The following is a 26,715-nucleotide window of genomic DNA, read 5'->3' as shown; positions in this document are numbered from 1 at the left end:
AATAAGAGACATATGACTGGACAAGGCAGAAAAAAGAAGCTTCAGAATAGATCCAGGAAAGGTGTGTTTGAGTTTTCGAATGACACCCAAACTCCGTGAGACCTTAACCCTAATCATGGCTATATGGTGTCTAAACGAAAGGTTCTCATCAAGCAGGATACCAAGAAACCGGACCAACCAATTCTTTGGTCTACACAAGGAGCCTTGTGACACCTGAAGCTGTGTCAGTTGAGGGAAAGCTACACCAATTCGAGAAAAAATAAGAAAATGTGACTTGGTAACATTCAAGGCCAAGCAATTCGCCTCAAACCATGAAACTACTCTCTCAAATATTGCCACCAGATAAGATCTGACATCACATTCCGTCCTCCCTAAAGTCCCAAAAGTGCTGTCGTCAGCAAAAGCAACGAGGCAATCTTCATTAGAAGTAGCATTGGGAAACAAAGGACCATCCGGATGACAAAGATTGCAGCATACTAGAGGACTGGTGTTCTTGACTGCTGAAATAAGATCATTGACATAAATCAGAAATAAAACGGGGCCAAGAACAGATCCCTGGGGGACACCATATTCTACTTCAGAAGGGATCTGGAAAAGCAGATCAATTGAAATAAGTCTACCAGAAAGATATGATTCAAACCAAGAGAAAACATTTGATCTTATACCAATATGCGATAATTTCCAAAGAAGAATCTGATGAGTCAAAGAATCAAAAGCTTTACGAACATCCAAAAATAAAGCTGCCGGGATAAGGCCAAAATCTATTGCCGAATGAATGAAATTCAAGAGAGATGCGCAAGCATGCTCTGTAGAGTGATTCGCTCGGAATCCGAACTGGAAGTCATTGAAAATTTTTTTGACATCTAGAAAACTAAGAAGCCTGGATAGCGTAGCCTTCTCAAAAATTTTGAGAAGCAATAATTAGCAGGATCACTCCGGGACCCACCTTTATACAGCACTATAACCTTAGCTCGCTTGAGTGATTCAGGGAAAATTCCTTTCTAGACAGACATATTGATAAATATAGTTAAAGAGGATACAAGAGCGGACACAATAGCACGTATATCACTTGAAGTACGTGCATCTGGCCCTGCCGATGCTTAATCTGTGTAGTTTTTTATGACCTAACTCGACACGAAATCGGACAAACGGTTTAAGACCATTGACTTCGAACATGGAGGCTCAAGATAGGCTATGAAATCGCAACAAGGAGTTCTATAGCTCACAGATGAAGCAGTCGTTTTTCTTATATTATCAAAAAAGGAAGTAAGCTCTAGCTGAAAAATTTAATCAACTTTGACCGATTTAACGTCCACAATAAGCGGTGTTGGAACAGAAGGCGGAGGGGGAGTAGGGTTAAGTACAGAATTAATAAATTTCCATGTCTTCTCAACATCCTTTCCACACTCAGAAAATTTCCTGTGATAATACTGAGACTTGGCCTTACGACACAGAGAATTAAATATATTCCTATAAGTCTTGAACCGCTGATGATGAGAAGCAGATGACGAAGCCTTGTATAGTTTCCACAGATAATTTTTCCTTTTCCAGCTTTTATGGAGACCTGGAGTCATCCGCGGATTCAGCAGTACTCTCCTTTTCGAGGTATGAGGCTTTGCATTCCGGTGGCAAACTTCTAGGATACCATCTTTTACTGAATCATAAAAGAAATCAAAAGAGCGGTTAAAATCAGATTCAGAATCCAAACTATACCAAGGCTGATCAGTCAAACGAGATTTAAGTAGACTGATCTCACTGACACCAAAACGGAAAAATGGGAGATTAGATGGCGAAGCTTTACACTGCGATCGATTAGCAGTCCTATATCGTGAAATAGCAGTGAAATGATCAGAAATATCACTAACCATCACCGAATTATCTAAGACATCTAGTGACGAAAAAATATTATCAATAAGTGATGCATGCGTCTCAGTAATTCGGGTTGGTATACAAACTGAGGGTAGAGTTCCCGCGGAAAGCATCATTGACAAAAATCTGCAGCCGAAGCAGAATTTTGATCCAGCAGGTTAAGGTTGAAATCCCCCATAAGGATTAGTTCGCAAGGATGCTTTTGGACTAAGTCCAAAACCTCTTCCAGAATTGTCATAAATGAAGGAGTAGATCCAATAGGGGATCCGTAAACCAAACCGACTACTAAATCCTTACAACCTGACTTAATCTCAATAAACAGATATTCAAAGATTCCTTCCTCATTTCTACTCAACTCACTTTTGAAATCATGGGCAATATTATCAACACTATGCATGAAGAGGCCACCTTTCACCCTTTTTTTCCGGTTCATCCTCTCTATCCTAAATCTTCTGATATCTAAAAGCACTTCCTTTTTTGAATCCAGGAAAGATTCACATAATCAAATAACATCCGGAGTTCCACCACTGACGATCCATTTCAGCTCATCAAAAGAGGAACAAAGTCCCTGAATGTTTAGGTGAAGCACAGAGAAAATACCATCTTGTTTAGAAGAGGCAGAACCACTTAAATGCGAAACATAATTACTTTCAATAACTGATTTAGGATCATTATAATTCCTATTTCTACTTCCAACTGAATTATCAATTATACTTTCTATATCTAAAGGATTATTTTTTAACTCAATAAAACGTTCCCCCAAAGAGTTAACATCACCCTGGTCACCAAAAGAATTAATCATTTTACTTACGGTGGATGGTAGATCCGCTCCGCGACCAAACTCACCAGACCAAAGGATAACGACATAAATAAATAAATAAAATCACAATAATCATACCAATAAGTAAGATACATATACATTTTATATTATTGAACAAATTAATAATAATAATTTCAGATACATTTAGTAACTTTCTTAAATCATTAATCATACTACTCAGTTCCTGAAATAAAAAATAAATAACGCTAAAGCTCCACTGCATTAATGTACCCATGAGACCAATACAAGTAAAATTATTTTCAAGATAACAAAGGATTAAACTCCCAAACTGACGCAATGACTTGTGAAAACAGGCATGTAACAAAAAAGAATAATTATTGAAATCCATAAATTTCTTTGAAGTTAATTGGAACGAAAGTAAATCATTAGACAGATACGCACAGAGAAAAAAAAAATAAGCAAAAGATAAATAAAATACGCTGAATATATGAATAGCAAGATACTAAACATATCTATAAAAAAAAAAAAAAAAAAAAAAAAAAAAAAAAAAAAAACTAATCTTAAACACAGTCGGCTAGAGTATGAATTTTTTTTTAGTGACACTTTCACCGTTAGGCCTTGCCAAAATTTGCCCACGATCAGTCCAAACATTTATATGACCAAATCTGTCCTTAGCGGTATATAGGATCTCACGTCGCCTCTTTGTCAATGCTTCCGATAGGAAAATTCCACTTGAAGCTAACCTGGCTTTTGCTTTGAAGACTTTCTTCGCTATATCACTATTCACAAATTTAACTAATACAGGAGGGACTCTTTGTCGTTACGGAGGCAGCGGTTAAAGCAAGGAATATGTTGAATCTGTAGATATTCCTAATTTGGGCAACATTTATTTCAGTCAGGTTCATTTTAGTTATGAAAACTTGCAGGATTGTTGATTGGAGGTCAGATCCAGACTGTTGCTTAACACCATGCAAAATTAGCGAATCAAGCAGCACTTCTTGTTCAAATGAATCTAGTTTCATCTCAATTTTCTTAATTTTCTCTTCTTGATTTATAATTTGGTTGCGAAGAGTTTTCAGCGATTGTTCAATTTTTTCAAATTTGGGTTGATAATCAAGAGTAATCGCATCATATATTTGACAAATAATGTCGTGGGATGACTGGCGGAAGGAATCAGCATCTGAAAACCTTTCATTAACCTTCTTAGTTATATTTTGCAGTAACTCTCGCTTAGTTTTTTCCACATCAAGGTCCGTAGAAGTGATTTTATCCATCAACGAAGCACATTCTCCTGTATTAGAGTCCTTAATTGTTAATGCATTAAATGTCTTGTAAAGGGATTTATAAATATCGGGTGGATTTTTCAATTCCTCAAATGCAGTCTTTACACCTACAGTCTGTTTTGTTCAAGTTCAGCTAACGCTTGGATTATATTCTGCCAAGTTGGCTTCAACAAGTCTGTATTCGTCATGTGTCCCATAGCAAAATACCAAATATGATGGCTTTCCTTTGCTATCCTTGGACACTTTTAGTATCTTTAGTGGCCAATGAGGATAATTTTTGAAGTTAGCTAACGCGATATCAAACTCTTTAAATGCAGGTATTTCCTATTAAGGAGAGGACAAAAGTAAAAGCAACTTATCTTTATCTAAGTTAAGAACCTTAAGGGAAAATTTAGTTGAAATAATGCTCCAAAGATTCCATAATATATATATCCAAAATATTCTATAAAATCCACTAATATCAGTCTATTTCAATACCAAATAGTTTGGCACCAAAGATGAACACAGATCAATTAGCTCGCAGTAGGTTTACTCAAGAAAAGTCAAGGGCACAAAAAATTTCACCTGTGTCTTAATCCGTTTAGTTGAACAAACCAGTTCTTTATTGTTCAGAGACTATAAAATATCCGTTTTCAAGCTAGGTGTTCACTGAATTAAAGCGAGTTTAATACTGATTTATTAATGTATTTAATATTATATAATAGAGAAAACTGATAGGCGTAAATGCTAATGTCAGATTTATTGAATTTAATCGGGATAGTCCTATATTAGAGAGATTTTTCACTTCATACTTGAACTACTTTATGTACGTAAAACTACTATGCATGTATATTTTATTTAAATATTTAACATATAGAGGGCCCCGCAAAAAAAGTCCAATCTGGCCCCGCACCAATTCAATCTGGTTCTGTTCGCAAGCGCTTTTTGGGAAAATAAGGATTTAAGTTTATTTGGAATAGCGAGATAATTAAGCTTTTGTGTTTAATAATTAACCAATTTTAAATAACTGTGTAGCAATTTAAGAAGACAGATTATGCTAGGAAATAACTGGAAATAAGCATTTTTAGAAAATTGAAAGGAAAGATCAATTAATTGAAACAATTAATCTTATCAAACAGTTCATGGTAACGAACTGTAAGTAAGGAGCGACCCAGCTCAATAGTAACCGAAACTCTAAAAAACGGAATTTTGACGCCAATAGATACATCAAAAGAATCAAACTTTAATGCTGATTTTAAATATATAAGTTTCATCGAGTTTAGTCCTACCCATCAAAAGTTACGCGCCTGGGAAAAATTTGCCTGATTTTCGAAAAGGGAGGAAACACCCCTTTAGAAGTTATAGAGCTTTAATAAAAATCACACCATCAGATTCAGCTTATCAGATGAACCTGATGCAGAGGTTTCAAGCTCCTATCTGCAAAAATATGGAATTTTGTATTTTTTGCCAGAAGGAAGATCACGGATGCGCGTTTTTATTTTTTTTTTTCCCAGGGGTGATCGTATCGACCCAGTGGTCCTAGAATATCGTGGGAGGGCTCATTTGAACGGAAATTAAAAGTTCTAATGCTCTTTTTAAGTGACCAAAAAAATTTAGGGCAACTAGGCTCCCTACCACGCTCATTTTTTTTTTTACCAAAGTCACCCCATCAAAATTTTAAGATAGCCATTTTGTTCAGCATGGTTGAAAATATAATAGCCTAACTATGTCTTTTAGAACGACTTATTCCCCCAAAGTCCCTGGGGGAAGGGCTGAAAGTTATGAACTTTACCCAATGTTTACATATAGCATTGGTTATTGGGAAGTATACAGACGTTTTCAGGGGGGATTTTTTCTGGTTGTGGGGGGGCAGGGGTTATATGGGAGGATCTTTTCATGGAGGAAGCTTTCATGGGGGAAGGCACATTGCTATGAAGGGGCGCCAGATTTCCCAGCATTATTTAAAAAAACGATCTGAAATTAAACTAAAAAAACAAGTTTTTCAACTGAAAGTAAGGAGCAACATCAGAACTTAAAACGAACATAAATTATTACGTATGTGATAGGGTCTGCCCCCTAGTCAATACCTCGCTCTTTAAGCAAAAGATTTTTTAGTACTTTCATAAGAGCTATTTATTCTAATTAACGGCCTTTGTGATTAAGAGGTCATTTTTAAAGAATCGGAACAAAATTCGAACTTTAGCGTAAAGAGTGAAATATTGACTAGGAGGCGAACCCCCTAATATACGTATTAAAAATATATGAATATAGAAGTTCGTTACGTAATTCAATTCGTAAGTATACGTATATTTATTACTAATAAAAACATTCATAGATAAAATTAAGCAATTTCCCAAGAAGCCATTTAACCCAATGAAAGTAAAATGAATATGCAGATTTTGGTTTAATTATTCATCCACGGTGAGCCAAAATAAAAACACTGAATTAACTCAAAAGCATTCAAAAATTAAAAGTAAGGAGTGACATTAAAACTTAAAACGAACAGAAATTATTCCGTATTTGAATGGGGCTGTTCCCTCCTCAACGCCTCGCTCTTTACGCTAAAGTTTTTTATTGTTTAAAAAAAAAATTGTGAGAAAGAGTCTAACTGTAATACAAATGAATGTGTATTGTCAGTTTAATACACATATACTGATATTTAGTAATCAAAATGGTAATATTATTTTATTTATTAAAGTTATAAAAGTAAAAACATTTATGTTTTTGCAGTAAAGTGCAAATGATACTCTGGCCTTGGGAAGACATAGGGGTTTTGAGCCCTACTCATGTTAATGTCTGCTCGTTTTGTGTTTGACTCGGTTATTTGGTGTAATATCTGTTCGTTTTGGGTTTCGTTTATTTATCGATGCTGATTTGTGGTAGTTTCACGCTTGGTAGATTATTTGATGTTATTTTTGCTCATTTTTGGTTTAATGGTGTTCTTTACTTTTCTTTGAAAAACTTATTTTGTGGAAAAAGTTTTTTTTAATTAATAATGGAAAAGACCCGTTTCTTTTTTGTGAGCTTTGCAATTCTTTTGGGCCTTAAACCACCTTCCTGGGGCATAATTTTTTCCTAGACCCTGAAAGTTTAACTCCTGAAATTTTCCTAAAACATCGCTGAAGTTTTATTTTCTTGTTCAACTACTTTCCAAGGTGGTAAAAAGTCCAAAATCTGGAATTTTTCCCTTAAAAGAGTTCTTACGTCTATCCCAAATCAAAGTTATTTTGGTATATTAGACTTTCAGGTATATTATGTTTTAGGTATATTGGTTTTTTAAAAAGTAGTTTCGCTATATGAGGTCTTTTAAAATGTAGTTTAGCCCAAACTGCTACTGTCTAGAACTTCAGACATTTTAGATATAGGGAAGGCTAAATAATCCCGAAATCCTTGACTGGTACTAGCTTAAAGTCATCTAGTCTACCTATTGTGCCAAGAGTTTCCCAAGCTACCTTAGGTCTACTTTATGCAGATAGGATTTTGGCTTAAAACAATTCTGAAAACAGAAAGACTCTGGTTAGATGCAGATTAGTGATGTCAACCAATTATCCAATTCTCTTTGACATTTTATACTCTTTTAATGAAAACCGCCAGAAACTGCAGTAAAAGGTGTGCTGTTACATTTTTTTTTTTTTAATCCTTACAACCGTAAAAACAGATAACATAGACTATAGAATAGATATCTAAGTGATATTTTGTCAAAAGAATGAGCTTCGTAAGATGCCCTTTTATGCTGAGACAGGCAGCCAGCAGTACGAGATTGGTTGGATGATGCAAGGGCATTCAGGGATAAAAGTCTTCTCAATAATATAATGGGGTTCCTTAAGAAGCACCAGTTAATGAGAGGCAGCGGATCTAGAGACATAGCTGTAGATCAAGCCTTGACGTGAAAACGAAAGGGCAAGACATACTAGACGAGCCCTCGGAAATCAAAGGCACTAAGACCCTCTCTCCTTGGTTATCACTGGTATGCTAGCCGAATACCCTACCTCACTGATTTATTCCTGCCGTTCATAAGAAATTCCACTTTCTTCAACTACACAACTGCTTCAATTCCACTTTCTGCAGCTACACTCGTCCATGGTTGCTTAAACCGTGAATGGTTAGACCGTTGCTCAAGTAGTAACCATGTGCTACACTGGTGCCGAAAGGATGGTTGTTTCACTATTGTTGAATTCCACCCTTATCTGAGGCTTTATCTATATTAACTAAAGTTTACTATAATATCCCCCTCATATAAAGTGTGTGGATTATCGTTATAGAATCCGTTTTAAAATTAAATTTGAAACGCAACACGGACATTCCGTACAATGGCGCTCAGTCAAAGAGTCAGGGTGGTGTAACCTACTAGCTGTCTCATCTTCTTATGGTCTTCAATAAATGTCAGACCAGTTCATGGGCTAAATTAAGCAAAAGTGACAAGTGAGTTTGGTTTGCCAAAGTTTTTATCCATTTCAAGAAAATATTGGCCAGTGTAAAAATTTGCCCGAGTCTTGACGCTCTTTACATGTCAACTTTTGCCAAGCAGTGGCCGGATGACGACAACTCCCACTGTTGTGCACCGCGATTGCACTGTAAAAAAGAGACGCCATCAGCAGATCATTTGACCCAGTTAACCCACTTCATTTGTCCGTCTTTGCTCTCTCCCTGGCCAACAATATTTGGCTTAGTCAAGCTGTTTTCGACCGTCACTTTATTCTTTGAAATGATTTGGGGGACTTCTTCACTCGTAAGACAGAAAACCCGGTCATAGGCTACCACCAGTGATTTCGAACGCAGGGTACCATTGTGAACTCCAGCACAGATTCTACCTTCAGAGGCTTTCAGGTATAATTACACGATTAGCCTCGCTCCATTGGCTGTTCGACCAAGTGCAAAATCAAATATCAAAACGTGCAGTTCCTTTCGTACTTTACAGGATCGCTGTAGCAACGGCATTGAACGTCTGAAAGGGTAAAACTGACCTGTCTCATGACGGTCTGAACCCAACTCACCTTCCCTGTAGTTATGCTAAAAAGAACGTAAATAAGCAGACATATCTATTTTGGGAAGGCTTCAGGACATTGAAACGCCAGGACCCCTACCGTCAGGACATCGACAAAATCCGTCATAACATCGACAACAAATCTCTCAGAACATCGACACGTCAGGACATCGACAGTCATAACATCGACGCGTTGGGACATCGACAGTCACAGTCGCTACCCGTCAGAAGATCGACAGTCATAACATCGCTACCTGTCAGAACGTTGACAGTCATAACATCGACACGTCATAACATCTAAAAAAATTTTCATAACGAAAGTCCGTCAGAACGTCGACAGTCATGACATCGACACGTCATAACACCTAATTTTTTTTTCACAATGATTTTGCACTTTACTGAAAAAAATTTAAATGTTTTTACTTCTATAACTTTAATAAATCAAATAATGTTAACATTTTGATTACTAAATATCAGTATATGTATATTAAACTGACAATGCACATTCATTTGTATTTGTTCAGTAAAGTGCAAATTTTGTTCTGGCCTTAGGAAGGCATAGGGGTTTTGCGCCCAACTTCTGTAAATTTCTGCTCGTTTTGAGTTTGGCCCTGTTATTTATTGTAATTTCTGTTCGTTTTGAGTTTCATTTATTTATCGATGCTGATTTGTGATAGTTTCACGCTTGGTAGATTATTTGATTTTATTTTTGCTCATTTTTTGTTGAATGGAGTTCTTTACTTTTCTTTGAAAAACTTATTTTGTGGAAAAAATTGTTTCAATTAATTTCTGTTCGTTTTATATTGACATAGTCTTTTCAGGGGAAAAGAAAATAATGCCTTAAATCTTTTCGTTTTTTTAAGACTTTATAGTTTGGCCTGCTATTTGTATGCTGGAGAAAAATTTTCAGAAATTTTTATCAACATAAACCCTTTTAAAAATATGGACACAAATAGTACTGTTAAGTTTAGTTTCATACCTCTTCTAGTTGACCTGAAATAGAAAACTTGAAACCATTCTCAAAAAAATCTCTTCACTCTCTTTAACAGCCTGTACGCGACTACACCATTTGTAGTCGGTTAAATTTTTAAAACACACGCAGCCTCCAAAGTTTGAACATAATACCCTCAGTCGTTCTTGGGATACTGCTGAGATGCCTTATTGGGAATTAGCATTAACACAGTGCATTTTGATTTAATTAGCATTAACACAGTGCATTTTGATTTAATCTTAAGGCAATATTTAGTTTTTAAACATAATGGGCAAATGGGAGGGTGGGCGTGGGAGGGTGAGAGTGGGAGGGGGATTAGTTGCCCTCCAATCACTTTCGACTATTAAAAAGGGCATCAGCCCTTTCTATTTACAATCGAATGAGCCCTTTTTGAAGTTCCCATGACAACTCCTTCGATACGAAGTGCCCTGGTCTAAACAACAACAACAAAAAAAAATAACACATTATACCCACATCGATCTTTACTATAAAAATATCAAGCCTTCCAATCTCTTTCGACTATTAAAATGGGCAATATGCCCTTCAATTTCCAATCGAATGAGCCCTTTTTGAATTACACAACGCTTTCTATAAACACCTTAAATGCCCCCAGGGCATGAATTACAACCCTTACCCTAGGTCTGTTAGGGTGGTTGTCATTCTCTACGACTATATTTCCAGAACTCTCAACTACGTTAAACAAAATGGCTATCTCAAAATTTTGATTGGATGTGTTTGGGGAAATGGGGGGCGTGAGAGGGGCGGTAGTCGCTCTCCAATCCCTTTCAACTATTAAAAATGGCCATAGCCCTTTCAATTCTCAATCAAATGAGCCCTTTTGAAGTTTCTACGACAAAACTTTCAATAAAAATCTTATATGCCCCCAGGGCATAACTTACAACCCTTGCCCTGAGTGCTGAGGAAGGGGGTCATTCTCAAAGACCTAATTGTCAGAACTTTCTACTACGTTGAACAAAAAGGCTATCTTAAAATTTTGATTGGATGTATTTGGAGGAATGGTGGGTGTGAGAGGGAGATGAGGGTTAGTTACCATCCAATCACTTTCGACTATTACAAAGGGAAATAGCCCTCTCAAGTTCCAATTGAATGAGCCCCTTTCGAAGTTTTACGACAACGCTATCTATAAAAACCTTATAGGCCCCGTGGAATAATTTGCAAACTTTACTCTTGGGGCTCTGGGGGGTTTGTCTTTCGCGAATACATCTTTTCTAGTTCTTTTAACTACGTTGAACAAGAAGACTGTCTCTAAACTTTGATTGGATAGTTTTGAGGAAATAGAGGGTATGAGAGGGGGGTTAATTATTCTCCCCTCACTTTCGACTATTAAAAAGGGCAATTTCAATTTCCAATTGAATGAGCCCCTTTTGAAGTTTTACGACAACTCTATCTATATAAACCTTATATGCCCCCGGGGCATAACTTACAACCCTTGCACTGAGGGCTCTGAGGGGGTTATCATTCTAAAAGACATAATTTCAAGACCTCTCAACTAAGTTGAACAAAATGGATATCTCAAAATTTTGATTGTATTTGTTTGGTAAAATGATGGGCGTGAGAGGGGCGTTAGTCACTCTCCAATCACTTTCAACTATTAAAAAAGGCACTAGCCCTTTTAATTTCCAATTGAATGTGCCCTTTTGAAGTTTCTACGCTTTCAATAAAAACCTTATATGCCCCTAGGGTGTAAGTGACAACTCTTGCCCTGAGGGCTGTGGGGGGGGGGGAGGGATTGTCATCCTTAAAGATCTTATTTCCAAAACTTTCAACTACGTTGAATAAAATGGCTATCTAAAATATTGATTGGTTTTGTTTGGGGAAAAGATGGGCGGGAGAGGGGGTTAGTTGCCCTCAAATCACTTTCGACTATCACTTTCGACCTAAAAAGGGCACTTCTTGAATTTCCAGTCAAATGAGCCCTTTTTCAAGTTTCTACGACAAAGATTCAAATAAAAACCTTATATGCTCCCATTGTATAACTTATAACCCTTGCCCTGAAGACTGTGGGGGGAGTGTCCTGCTCAAAGGTATAATTTCCTGGACTTTGAACGTCTTGGGACAAAAATTGGCTATCTCAAAATTTTTATTGGTGGTGTTTGGGGAAATGGTGTTCGTGGAAGGGGTGTTAGTTGCCTTCCAATCACTTTCGACAATTAAAAAGGGAACTAGCCATTTCAATTTCCAATTGAATGAGCCCTTCTATAAGGCTCATTCAATGAGTAGAAAGCGCGTTCTATAAAAACCTTATATGCCCCAGGGAATAACTTACAACCTTTGCCCCGAGGGTTGTGGGGGAGTGTCCTTCTCAAAAACATATTTTCTATTTGGAAATCAACTACGCTGAACAAAATGGCTATCTCAAAATTTTTATTGGATGTGGTTGAGGGAATGATGGGCGTGGAGGGGGGGGGGGCTAGTTGCCCTCCAAACACGTTTAAATATTACAAAAGGTAATAGCCTTCCCAATTTTCAATCGAATGAGCCGTTTTTGAAGTTTCTACGACAGCGCCTTCGATACGAGTGCCAGGGTATAGAGAAAAAAAATAATACATTTTGCCAACATCGTTCTTTACTGAGGCAGCGCTATGCGCTTCCTTTGATTTGTCTTAATTGAATATCAAATTTACTAGTTCATTCGTATACTTGCGTTTTGATTGCGATTTTTTAATAGAGTGTATAGATTGTACTATTATTTACATTCAGATTTTTAAAATCTTTTCCGCCGGATATTCCCCCTCCATATCCCTTTGTCTCCTTTCTTCTCTCCAACTATAGATTACACATTGACACAGATATAGCTGTAAAACATTTTCTTATTTGTTGTTTTCTTTTCATTTATTTTTTCTTTTTTTTTGTTGTTGTTTTAAATTATGGATTTATAAATGTATCCATAGACTCATATGATGAAGGAGGAGCATTACTTGCACAGCCGAAGTTGCAAAGTTATGACATTTTTGTCGTATTTGCGATAAAATATTACGATTATGTATTTACGGTATTTTTACTTTTCTACGATACTTTTTACGATATTTCGATAAAGTGTCTAGATTGTACTATTGTTAACGTTCAGATTTTTAATTTCTTTTCCGTCTGATATTTCCCATTCCACGTTCTTCTATGTCTCCCTTCCTCTCTCCAACTATACAATATTGAATTTAGAAATGTATTCATAAACTCATTTTTAAAGGAGGAGCATTGCTTGCAAAGTTATGATATTTTTAGCGTATTTACCACAAAATATTACGATTACGTATTTACCATGTTTTTACGTTTCTACGTTACTTATTGCGATATTTCAATAAACTGTCTAGATTGTACTATTATTTACATTCAGATTTTCGATATATTTCCCATCTTCGCTTTCCCCTCTATAGCTTCCTCCCATTCCTCTATACCTTCCATACCATATAACAAGGCTTTTGGGGTTGATACAAACTCCAGAGACTAGGGGCAAGGGTTGTAAGTTATGCCCAGGGGGTATTAAAGGTTTTTATGGAAGGGATGGTTGTTTAACTTCAGAAGAGGCTCACTCTATCTCCCTGAAAAAGACTGTGTCAATTATAAAACGAACAGAAATTAATCAAAAAAAACTTTTTGCACAAAATAAGTTTTGCAAAAAAAACTAATACAACTACCAAGCATACAACTACCACTAATCGGTATTAATAAATAAATGAAACCCAAAACATACAGAAATTAAAATAAGTCAAACTCAAAACGAGCAGAAATTAATCTGTGTAGGGTTCTAAACCCTATGATTTCTAAGAGCCAGAATATAATTTGTACTTTACTTAAAAAAATTCTTTTAAGTGTTTTCACTTTTATAACTTTAAGAAATAAAAAATTAATTAAGATTTTAAGGAATAAATATCAGCATATGTATATTAAACTGATAATGCCCATTTTTTTCAGTAAATTCATTTGAATTTTGTTGTATTTGCGATAAAATATTACGATTATGAATTTACGACATTTTTACTTTTCTACGATACTTTTTACGATATATCGATAAAGTGTCTAAATTGTACTATTGTTTACGTTCAGACTTTTAATTTCTTTTCCGTCGGGTACTTCCCTTCCACATTCTTCTGTCTCCCTTCCTCTCTCCAACTATACTCCCTCTTTAACTGTAAATATTGGCACAAATTTAGTTGTAAAACGTTCTCCTTATGTTATTATTTTCTTTCCATTTATTTTTTTCTATTTTTTGTGATTATTTTAAATATTGAATTTAGAAAAGTATTCATAGACTCATTTTTTAAAGGGGGAGCATTGCTTGCAAAGCTATGATATTTTTAGTGTATTTATCACAACATATTAAGATTACGCATTTACGATGTTTTTACGTTTCTACGATACTTATTGCGATATTTTAATAAACTGTCTAGATTGTACTATTATTTACATTCCGATTTTCGATATATTTCCCATCTTCGCTTTTCCCAGTGGCGGATCCAGAGGGAGGGGGACGAGGGGGGTGCGCGCCTCCCCTAGCGTAGGCAAAAGTGGTGTAATTTTCTTAATTAACTCAAGTTTGCATTAATTAAACTTGCTCCTAACACAAGTTTATCGTATCAACCTATTTTGCGCCCCCAAATTTTTTTTTATGTTGGATCAACCTATTTTGCCCCCCCCTAAAAAAATCCTGGCTCCGCCCCTGGATTTCCCCTCCATACCTTCCTCCCATTCCTCTTTTTCTCCCTCCTGTATTGTGTATATTTACAAAGATTTGATTGTGAAATGTTTTTCTTACTGGTTATTTACTTTTTCTTTCTAGTCTTTGTACTTGTTTTGATTAAATAATGAATTTGGAAATGTATTCGCAGACTCACGTTTTGATGGAGGAGCATTACTTGCACAGCCAAAGTTACGACGTACCCGATGGCAAGGACGACACGGAACACGCGAACTCGGGCGATCCGCCAAAAACTGCTCAGCCCGAAGTTTCAACCCAGAGGCGGGAGACCAGTGTGTGCAAGCTTCCAAAGAAAAGAAAATTCAACCCGTCCGATCTTGAAGAAATTGGGGTCACGCCTTCCACGTCATCTGATGTTCCATTGCCACCCACAGATGCCATCTCTAAAGAATTCGTAACAGGGGACAATCAAATTTATACAACTGCAACATCAGTTAATGTGATACAGACTACTGGTGCACCAGGGGTGATTAAAAGCACTTTGAACTTGTGTGATTGGAAAGGGTCTAGAGTTTTGGCCCGAAGGGATACACTATTCCGACCAGCTTTCATAAAAGATATTGAATCACAAAGTGACTCCATCATTGTGGTTTTTGATGACAATATAGAATGTACTTATCAGAACGTTTCCGCCAAACGACGTTGTGACATAGTGAGTGATTCTGTGCCACTTGTGAGACAACTTGGTCCCAGTGTCCCTGTTGTATTTCGAATAAATAGTGATATTAATCAATACATAGAAGGGAAAATTGAGCACATTGATACAAAACAGTTTCATAGAAAGTATTTAGTAAAATCAGAGTTGATGGGTGGTCAGTTTTGGACAAGTCGGCCGAATTTGCGACTTCTTGAACCACCCTGGTGGGAAGATTTGGAAAATAATTTCGAACAAATATTATATTTATCTGGCCCAAAGATAAAAGAGGAAGTTATCAAAGAGTCTTTATGTGAAGACAGTTCTTACCATCCAGTTCTTACCAGTTCTTACCATCCAATCCTTGTGCAAACCATTAGTCATCCTGCCTTTGCTTCTGAGGAAGAAATGCGACGAAGGCATGAAATCGATCTTGAAAGTGATGATGATTTGAGACGAGAAGATATCACATTCTCTTCAGAAAATGGTAAGCCTACTAGACAATTGAATTGATTTAAAAAAGAAAAAAAATATGGTGTCAAATTCAAAATGACATAATGTGAATTTTGTTTCTTTAGCCTATACCAGCAAAAGTTGTTTTTTTAAATAAATATAAATGCAAAAATAAATATAAAAAAAATGATAAATATAAAGTATAAACCTACTTAGCATCTTGGGTGAGCACGTGTTTGGTTTTTGTGGGAAGGTCGCGAAATTTTGACCCGGTGAGCACGGACGGGGGGCTAGATGCCTCAAAAGATGCGTGTTAAGCTTTGTAGATTCTCCTGGAGTATCATCCAGATCGATCTTCGAGTGAATGGTAGGGGTCCGCCATGCGGACATGGTTAAAATGTACCATGAAAATAAAACAATGTTAAAGAGACAAGAACAGCAAAGAAAGGGAAAGAGAAGTTCCAGGAAAGAAGAGTGGGGATTGTTTGGTGTGTAGGTCAATTACTTCCTCTAGAATAAAAAAAACAAATAAACAAAACCAATTTTTTCTATAAAAAAATATCCTAGTAAAATTCTATTAAATTATAAAAAATATTCTGAAAAATGAAAAACATCCCATAAGTATTCTACAGAAATTCATTTAAAAATAGCCTGCTATTCCTGAGTTGTCTTGTTCAAAGCATTCCTGATTAGGTGCCTGAATCTTTACAAAAGTTATATATTGGAAAAATGATTTTAGACAAAAATAATTAGAAATTAATAAAAAAAAATATTAAAAGATAATGTTAATTTATATTAAAGACATATTTAGTAGCAGTGACATCACCTTTTTTAGTTATTTTAATTTAATCAGCGAGGTTGGGTCATCAAGGATATTTGTAAATAAGGGACTAGCTAATTGAGGCTTTTAAACCAAAATCCAATTTAATAGGCCAAAATATGCAAATATCAGAAAATTATGGAAAAAATATTAAAAAAGGAAAAAAATGACGAGCTTTGGGGGGGGGGGGGGTAAGAAATGAAGCCCTTCTACTCTTTTACGTACGTGCCTGACGGTTATCGTAAATCTCCTCGTAGTTTACTTATCGCCGTCATGACTAGGAGGATATTTTGTTCACTTGAACCATTCTTAATCACAATTTTTGTGATCAAGAATCTTAAAATTCTTGTTTTGAAATTCTTACACCCATCCCGTGTAACCTCATAACTCTGGCAATTAAAAGATAATGTTAATAGTATGGTAATAAGGAGCATTGAACTAGCCCTGTTGTCGTTATTTTAATTCCATCAGGGAGCTTGTGCCATTATGGCTATTTGTAGTTAATTAAGAGTTCAAGTCATGATTCAAATTTAGCTGCATAAAATAGGCGAATATCACAAAAATACTTAAAAAAGAGTAAAATTTACATTTGGGGGGCGGGGAGGGGACATACACCAGAGCCCTCGTACTCCTATGTGTATATGCCTGACGGTCATTGCGGATCACAGGATCAATTATAATTCTTAATCTTATCCTCTCTTTGTTCACTGATGACTTGTCATGTCTAGTTTGATTTTTGGTCACTTTTGAAAAAATTGAAAGGTTTTTGAAAGGTTTTCTCTTAATGCCAGCTATACATCTTGATTGTACTGTTTCGTCTGTTTTTTTCTTTTACATCTTGATTGTACTGTTTCATCTGTTATTTTTTTTTTTTCAAGAGAATGCCAAGAAAGGCATTTTTCAATGAAACCCCTCTGGAAAAAGTATTTTTTTAAATCTAGGGGAGGTAGAAGGGTGGCAAAAATTTATTTTTTAAAATCTAGGGGAGGTAGGAGGGTGGCAAAAATTTATGTTTTAAAATCTAGGGGAGGTAGGAGGGTGGCAAAAATGTATTTTTTAAAATCTAGGGGAGGTAGGAGGGTGGCAAAAATGTATTTTTTTAAAATCTAGGGGAGGTAGGAGAGTGGCAAAAATGTATTTTTTAAAATCTAGGGGAGGTAGGAGGGTGGCAAAAATGTATTTTTTAAAATCTAGGGGAGGTAGGAGGGGGCACAATCCTTCCCATTGGTGTCACTGTTATATTGAGAAAAAAATGTATCCATATCAGTCATTTGCAAGGGGACTAATACTAAATCGTTTTAACTGTTTTGCAGGATCGCTTAGTGTATGGGATTAATTAAAAAAACTTTTTCCACAAAATAAATTTTTCAACGAAAAGTAAAGAACTCCATTAAACAAAAAATGAGCAAAAATCAAATAATCTACCAAGCGTGAAACTACTACAAATCAGCATCGATGAGTAAATGAAACCCAAAACGAACAGAAATTAAAATAAATAACCGAGTCAAACTCAAAACGAGCAGAAACTAACATAGGGATCAAAACCCCTATGCCTTCCCAAGGCCAGAACAAAATTTGCACTCTACTGAAAAAAATTCAAATGAATGTGCATTGTCAGTTTAATATACATATGCTAATATTTAGTGATCAAAATGTTGATACTATCTGATTTATTAAAGTTATAAATGTAAAAACATTTATATTTTTTCAGTAAAGTGCAAATTTTGTTCTGGCCTTGGGAAGGCATAGGAGTTTGTAACCCAACTTATGTTAATTTCTGCTCCTTTTGAGTTTGACTCGGTTATTTATTGTAATTTCTGTTCGTTTTGGGATTCATTTATTTATCGACATCGATGGTGATTTGTGGTAGTTTCACGCTTGGTAGACTATTTTTAGGAGTTATGGGCTACTGTATTTCTTAGTATTGAACGTCGTAGTCTCTTACTAGATCATTGTTTCCAAAGTCGCATCTTTTTCAAAGTTGCATCAGTATTTACACCAGTCTCCATCGAACGATTCAAATAGTTCAGCACTGCGTTATGTAATAATTTGCACTCCATCAAACAGCCGAGAGAATGTCTGCTTCCAGTCCCAAGTCCGCTTACACCACTAGTTTTCACTAGCGTAGGTTATTAAGTATACATTAAGACAACTTCTGTGAGTAAAGTGGATTTTTCTAAAGGATTTTTTGGAGTGCAATACCTTTGTTTTTATTTGGTTATGAAATAGCTTGAGTAGTTTTCAGAGAAGGAGAGAGAGAGAGGGTACAGATCAGAAGGACCACTTTCAGATTTCCTAATTTCAAACAAATTACTTTAAATTACTAAATAATTTTCCAATCATAAAAACCTAGCTTTGAAAGTGGAACCAGCGGCAGATCCCGGGGGTACCCCCTAACGTAGTCTAAAGTATTGTAATTTACTTAATTAACGCAAGTTTATCGGATCAAACTATTTTGCACCCCCCTCCCCCTGAAAAAAACCCTGGATCCGCCCCTGAGTGGAACATAGACTAATTGTTATAACTATGAACGGGATATATTTTGGCCCAACGGTAACGAACAAATATGTTTTTATTTACAATAATAAATATTTTTTATTTATATAATCTCGTTGTTTAAAAATAATTTTCTGACTCTTTTTTTTAAATCTACAAATATTTACTTAAGCCACAGAAATCCTGTGTTATTCATCTGTCAGCTTGATTGCACTTGGGCTAAAGGCTGCTTAGTTCAGTTTGACAAGGGATTGGCATTCAACAAGGGCGCCGGCAGAAAATTTTCCGGGCGGGGGGGGGAGGCAAGCGCAAAACCTCCAGTGGTTGTTGGGTGAGAGGAAATATACTTAATGATTTTTTTTTTACGTTGGAATAAGTTTATTTTTAAATAATCGTAGGAGAAAAAATCTCGAATTAAAAGAGATATGGAATTGCATGAAAAACGAATCAAAATACAGTAAATTTTAAACCGCAAGGATTCTTGGCATTGGGACCAATTTGTTTAATCAACAATGTATTTAATTATTATGCATTTAATCTTAAAAGAAAATCAATCTCAAACCAAAATCACAGAAAGATTGCTTCAGTAGATTATAACAGATTAGACTAGAGTAGACTTTTCTTTCTGCAATTTCCTACACCTTAGAATAGTTTACAGAAGGAGTAGAGATACTAAAAAAATCATCCTGCCTGCACAGATAGCACGTTTTGATTTTATAACAGTCATGTAAAATGTACCCGTTTCATAACACGACAATTCTCCCGCTCGAACTTAAATCCCTTAAATTTTCAGACATTAAAAAAAAAAAGCGAAAGAAAAACAAAATATTTCATATTTCAATGATCTCCGTTTGGACTTTGATGGGTGATCAAACAGTTTGTGGTAATGATCTATAAGTACAGAGTGACCCGGCTCAATAGTAACCGAAACTCTAAAAAACTGATTTTGATAGCAATTGATATATCAAAAGAATTGAGTTATTATGCTAATTCCAAATATATAAGCTTCATTAAGTTTAGTTTTAATGTTGCTCCTTGCTTTCAGTTGAAAAAACTTTTTTTTATTTAATGAAGCTTAGAGATAAAAAATTTTCTAAAGTCAATGAAAAAAGTATGTCAATTAAAGTAAAAGTATATAAAAATGGAAAAACTTATTAATTAAAAAAAAATTACACAAAACAATAGCCTACTCACAAAAACTAAGATATAAACTCCCAGAATTCAGTTCTGTTGAGCAATGCCGAAGCGTTGGAGGAATATTTCTTAACATTATCGACAGTTTCGAACTTGGCTATCAAACACCAAAATATTTAATGCCTTTAGACTCAATTGCTTATAAAAAGTAACGCATTATCAAAGTAGTATGTTCAAAGTCAAACACTAAAACTAAGATAAAGAAAACCAAATACAAATTTTTAATTCAATATTTTAATTAATTTTGAATACCATTAACCACTATATTTGACACCCTTATACTTCCTAACTCTAAAAAATTAAAACTTTTTCAAAGCGACAACTAGCAAAATGCAATCACCCTTGGAAAAAAAAATAAATGGTAATAAAACACAAAAAATGTATCCGTTCAGGTGGAAAATACAAAAATTCCACGCATTCCGTTCAGGGGAAACATTTCCGATTATAGTGGCTTCATACATCAGCTCATGGGTACTCCTGCAATGCAAGCAAAAGTTGATGGCATATTTTTTGCCGAAATTGGCCCTTATTTAGTTATTTTCCGTGTGTTTTTTTTAATTATACGAACTTTCTTGTGCACTAATAACTCCACTAATTACTTATAAACAAATAAATATTTAGGATCACTATACGAATCTGTTTCTTTGATTTAATGTTGTCAATAGTCAGACTCTTTACACTTTTGTTACAGGGTCAGAATCTATTTGCAGGCAGTCAACAATGGGGTAGCACACATTTTTCCATAGGTTTTACATATTCTACTTTTTTTTCTTTTTGTTCCTTATAATTACTTTATAGTCCCAAATTTTCAGGGGGACCATGCCCCCTTCCCCCCCTGCCGGTGCCCATGCCCCCCCCTGCCAAAACGGTTACAATGCAATTTAGGTCTCTCCCTTATTTTTTCTAGGGAGGAGAATGAGTTCTTTGGGTAAGCGTTAAGGGAGAATCCCCCCCCTCTCAGCCTTAGTGCTTAGGTATGCTTATTAGCATTCAAAAATTTACCATTTCTGCCTGTAGTAAGGTTAAAAAACATCTATAAAGGGTTTAAAAAACAACTTTGTCATAATTAATTTCCCTTCTCATTTTGGAAATCATCCATTCAGCTATTTCCTCTTAGAGATGCTTCCTATTCATTTTTCAAGGGCTTTCAAAGGAGGGAAGCAAGGTTTCGCAACATAATTTATTATCTCAAGTTCGAGTGAGATTTCAGACAAGAATTCTTAGAAATTCTGACTGCTTCTGATATGTATAATTAACATCTGAAGTGTTACTGAGTTAATTGGCTTAGAAATAATTCTTTGTTTCTAATGTTCTAATGTTTAGCAAAGGTGAATTTGCAAATATTTGATGATAAGCGTCACCGCCAGTCCCATTAAAGGCTAGTAATATTGTCGTCATCGAATGGCAAAAGTTTGTTCACCATATCGCCTTGCAAAGGGAAAAAGGGCATAGGGCAAAGGGAAAAAGGGCATAGGGCAAAGGGCGGTCTTCGTGTGCAAACCTAGTACCTAGAAAAATGTAAGTTTTTAGGAGAACGAAATACACAATTTCAGATTACTGTATCGGTCAAGAGTGTAATTATTTTAACATTATGATAATTAAGTTATTGTTTATAATTAATACTTTTAATAAATATCCATAGGAAACATAGTCGATTTTTTCCAGGAATGTGTCAACTTAAAAGTCAATAGAGAATGTTGACGATTTTTAAGGAATTAAAGAATGTACATGTATTTCTTAAATACACATTAATTTAATAGTAGGCTAAATTTCTTTTGACGATGTCTTCTGGTGCAATTTTCAAGTTTTCTTCGATTGTTGTATACAGCTTAAAAACTGACTTAAAAAACAGCTTACAGCTTAAAAAACTGACTTTAAACAGCCCGTTAACTAAATTTCTGCAAAGTCACCCCCCACGAGGTTTGCACGCAGGGGTATCCATACAGCACCTTCGCTGAATTTCAGCAAAATTGATATACTTGGTGTGCCAATGAGGACTGAGGATGCAACCCATTGACTAAATCTACCAAATTCTTCCCACACGAAGTGTGCACGCGAGGGTCTCCATATACCCCCTTTGCTCTATTTTACCGAAGTCATCCCATGCGAGGTAAGCCCATGAGGACAGCTTTACAGCCTAATTAAATTTCACCAAAGTAATCCCACTCGAGGTCTATACGCGTGGACTGCTGTACACCCTTAATTATATTCACTAAAATTGCCATGCACGAGGCATGCACGCGAGGAACCCTGTATGACGTAATCCCTTACTTGAATATCACCAAAATAATCAAACAGTTCGTGGTAACGAACTGTAAGTAAGGAGCGACCCGGCTCAATGGTAACCGAAACTCTAGAAAACGGTATTTTGATACAAATAGATACATCAAAAGAATCAGATTTTAATGCTGATTTCAAATATGTAAGTTTCATTAAGTTTAATCCTACCCATCAAAAGTTACGTGCCTCATCAAAAGTTACGTGCCTGAGAAAATTCGGCTGATTTTCGAAAAAAGGGAGAAAGACCCCCTAAAAGTTATAGAACCTTAATGAAAATCACACCATCAAATTCCGCGTATCAGAGAACCCTACTGTAGAGGTTTCAAGCTCCCATCTACAAAAATGTGGAATTTTGCATTTTTTGCCAGAAAAAAGATCATGGGTGCGTGTTTATTTCTCTGTTTGTTTGTTGTTTTTTTCCCCAGGGGTGATTGTATCGATCTAGTAGTCCTAGAATATTGTGAGAGGGCTCATTGGAACGGAAATTAAAAGTTCTAGTGCCCTTTTTAAGTGACCAAAAAAATGGAGGGCAACTAGGCCCCCTCCCACGCTCATTTTTTTCCCAAAGTCACCTGATCAAAATTTTGAGATAGCCATTTTGTTCAGCATGTTCGAAAATATTATAACTATGTCTTTTAGGATGACTTAATTCCCCGAAGTTCCCGGGGGGAGGGCTGAAAGTTATGAACTTTACCCAATGTTAACATATAGTATTGGTTATTTGGAAGTATACAGACGTTTTCAGGAGAGATTTTTCCTGGTAGTGGGGGGGGGGTCGGAGGTTATGTGGGAGGATCTTTCCATGAAGGAAGTTTTCATGGGGGAAGGGACATTGCTATGAAGGGGACGCCGGACTTCCCAGCATTATTTAAAAAAAGATCAGAAATTTAATATAAAAAAACAAGTCTCACAACTTTATTTTTTTGACTCTGTCTCACAACTTTATTTTTTAAAACAATAAAAAACTTTAGCGTAAAGATCGAAGCGTTGAGGAGGGGACAGTCCTTTTCATATACGGAATAATTTCTGTTCGTTTTAAGTTTTAATGTCGCTCCTTACTTTCAGTTTAAAAAACTTGTTTTTTTATTTAATAACATAAGAGATATGCGTGGAAGAACCGCATGTGCTACGTTTTTTATTTTAATACCTGAGCAAAAATAGGGTCTGAAAAGCACATTTTGCCAAAATGTGCTTTTAGTTATGACCGGCTTCGACTCCAACCCCGACACCATTCAGCAAAAATTTACTAAAACTCCGACTCCACAGCCCTGCATTTTGGAAACTTTTAGATTTTTATTATATATGCTTGAATTGTTTGTCAATGTTTGAATCATTATTCACTGAAATACGCGGTAGGCTTTAATATATTGATTCTCATTGTCGCCTGTCTTCTAACTGAAGCTGTTGTCCCAGTGAATCAACAGCCCCCCCCCCCCCGTAATGTTTGTTTGACTCGTAAAAACGTAACAAATATGGATAGAAACAAATTTTTTATGCGTTTTTGAGTTGTTTTTTTTTGTGTAACACAAGACTACAAGACTACAAACGGAAATACGTATATAGTAAAATGTTTATTTTAAAAGAAAACAACATTGATGCTTTTCAACCATCATTTATTAAAATAATCCTTAAGTCTTTTGAAATTATGCAACAGATATTGCATGATTGCACATATTCATCCGGAAAGAGAGAGAAGAAAAACAAAAAATAGAATGAAAAACTAAATATAAAAAGAAACACCACAAAAGGAACGAAATATCCTTTTTGTAAACAAGAATTGAAATTGAAAAAAAATTCCCGTCTCTTAAATTTTTTTATTTTTATCATATAGATATATTTTCATTATTCTCTTGAAATTTTTGAAAATTCGAAATGAATTACCATTTTTTGTTTTTCTTGTAGTCTACCGTTCATACAATTTTCCTGTACAAATATTTTTCATGAGTTTCTATCCCCTACAAAACATCTGCCCATTGCCAATGTTGACCTTTTAAAAGGACCATCAAAGTTTGCAAAGATCCAAGTAGTGGCGCCAATTCAAGAAAATGTATGTGGGGAGGCGGGGGGGGGGGCTGGAGGCTGGTTAAGGGAGAGAGGCTTTTTTCGAATCTTTAGAATGAAAGCACAAAAAGGGTATTTTCCAAATGACGCCCAAATTGACATCCCATGTGTCTAAGGGTCAAGGGGCTCATAAATGGTATTAAATCTGGTTTTCAAATGGTTTTCAAAATGGTATCAAATGGTATCAATATGGTTTTCTGTTAACTATAATCATCCTAGAAATTCGATACAACTTGAAAAACTAGCTTTAAACATCCCCTTATCTAACTTTTAGCAACATTGTCACCCAAGAGGTTTGCACGTGGGGACCACCATATATTTTTTTTATTAAGAAAAAAGCAGTTAAAAATTTACGTCTGTTGCTAAATAATTTTATTTTGAGTTTTCTATAGATTGACAGACTTAATGCTAAAGAATTATAGAACTCGTAGAGGCAAAGTAACTAAACATACAGCTAAGTTGAGACAGGGTAATACTTAGTAATTTTAGCTTTTAGCTCTTTAGACCACTTCATATTTGGTGTAATAAGGGCCGTAAGGATTCTATGCATAAGGAACCTTATGTACAAACCGTAGAGGACATATTTCGCTTCTCTTTTCAATGTATATTGTCCCGAATCGTGGCCACCATATTGTGACCATTCAATGGTCACAATATGTTGTGATATCACAGATATGCAGGACGTTATTGCACATTGTATTTCAGTTCTTGCACATACCTTATGTGTCGTTGGTATAAGAACCGTAAGGTTATTTGAATGTTTAGTACTACTGATATATTGACATCCTATAATAAGTTGGATGTCAAGCTAAAAGAAGAGGCTTGCGTGAAGTTAGATCCTTTTCATCCTCTCGGGCGATTATTTTGATTTGCATTGTTGTTTTTCCTATTTAATATTGTTTCTTTTGGAATGTTTCTTATGTATGTGTTTTCTTTTTTTTTTTTTTTTTGTTACTCTACTGTATTACCATGTTAATGGGTCAAGAATAAATCATTATTATTATTAAGGCGATGCTTTTAGCGAAATTTCTTCAGACTTTGATGTGCATTGGGGCTTTGAGGCGTCTTCGATATTTTTAGTATTTCAAGACACACAACTCCTATAACATCTGAGCAATACGCCTAACACTGCGTTTCATGCCTAAAACCAAGTTGTAATCTCTTAAGTGTTTTCTAAAATAATTTACTAATTCTTGAAGATTCCTGATAGTATTTTTTATACCCTGGTTGCATTTTCTGAGGCTCATTTTGAGGCTGACTGCTTCATAGGAAGTAAATGAGACTGACCAATGTTCAGATGAAGTATCCATGTCTTTCGCTTTGTAAAATTGGTGTTTGTTCGAACATGAAGCAATATTATTCAGTTATAATAATAATAAGTTTTATTATTAGCCAAATAAGGCCATTCAACATATTTTTCTTAAAAAAAAACAAAAACAAATTGCTGGGAAAAGTTACATTTTATTTGCGTTCTTCTGTAAGTTTATGAAACATGTTAAATACGTCCGTTAATTTTGTGTCCGACGACCTATTTCCTCATTTATTTAATCCGTCTATCCTTAGCATTTTTAAAGCATTTCTTCAGCTTTCACAAATAAAGAGTTTGTTTTTTCGACTACCAAATACTTATTTTCAAGGCAGTAGCTCTTGAAAGTTTGTCATTTCGGTTCAGTAATTTTGCATAGATCTACGATAATTGGTGTCTTTCCAAGTTGTTTCCTGGACAATCACTACGTTTTAGGGATCGAGAGAACTGGGGAAAAGGACTTGCTATTGATTTCCAGCTTTTTAGAATGAAGGCTCTCTTAGATTGTCACTTTCTCTGTATGCACCGAAGGGCATCCCTCCAATCAGTCAGGTAGTCCAAAGTTTGCGGCTGGCCCAAGAACGCTTGTAGAAGCTTATCCTGGTGGATCATTCTAAAAGGGTTAGCCCACTTGCTTATTTGTCTTCTCTGCAGGCAAGTACACTGAAAATGTTATTTGTGGAAGGAGGGAGTGGGGGCAAAACATATTTGGAGGGAGGGCAAGTAAAGACCTAAATATCCTCTTAACTCCGTGAACATGGCTATAGATGGCGTCCTATTATATCACGGGTTTACATTCTATTGATTTTTAGTTTTGATTAGTTAAAAATTTAGTTTTGATTGGTTAAAAATAAATTGGTTAAAAAAGGT

At 35.5% G+C, this 26,715-nt stretch overlaps 1 protein-coding gene across 1 annotated transcript in view; it reads left to right on the top strand.

Moving 5' to 3' along the window:
- Positions 1-26,715, top strand: part of LOC148940336 (protein capicua homolog) — a 330,670-nt gene that overhangs the window by 54,645 nt on the left and 249,310 nt on the right. The window contains exon 4 of the mRNA XM_089106141.1: positions 14,732-15,722. Within this exon, the coding sequence (XP_088962267.1) occupies positions 14,732-15,722 (991 nt within the window). The remainder of the gene's footprint in view (positions 1-14,731; positions 15,723-26,715) is intronic.

Source organism: Artemia sp. Qi Xiang Cuo, chromosome 20, assembly GCF_049724085.1.
Source record: "Artemia sp. Qi Xiang Cuo chromosome 20, ASM4972408v1, whole genome shotgun sequence".
NCBI classification, from domain to species: Eukaryota; Metazoa; Arthropoda; class Branchiopoda; order Anostraca; family Artemiidae; genus Artemia; species Artemia sp. Qi Xiang Cuo.
This window is presented reverse-complemented; position numbering and strand designations above follow the sequence as displayed.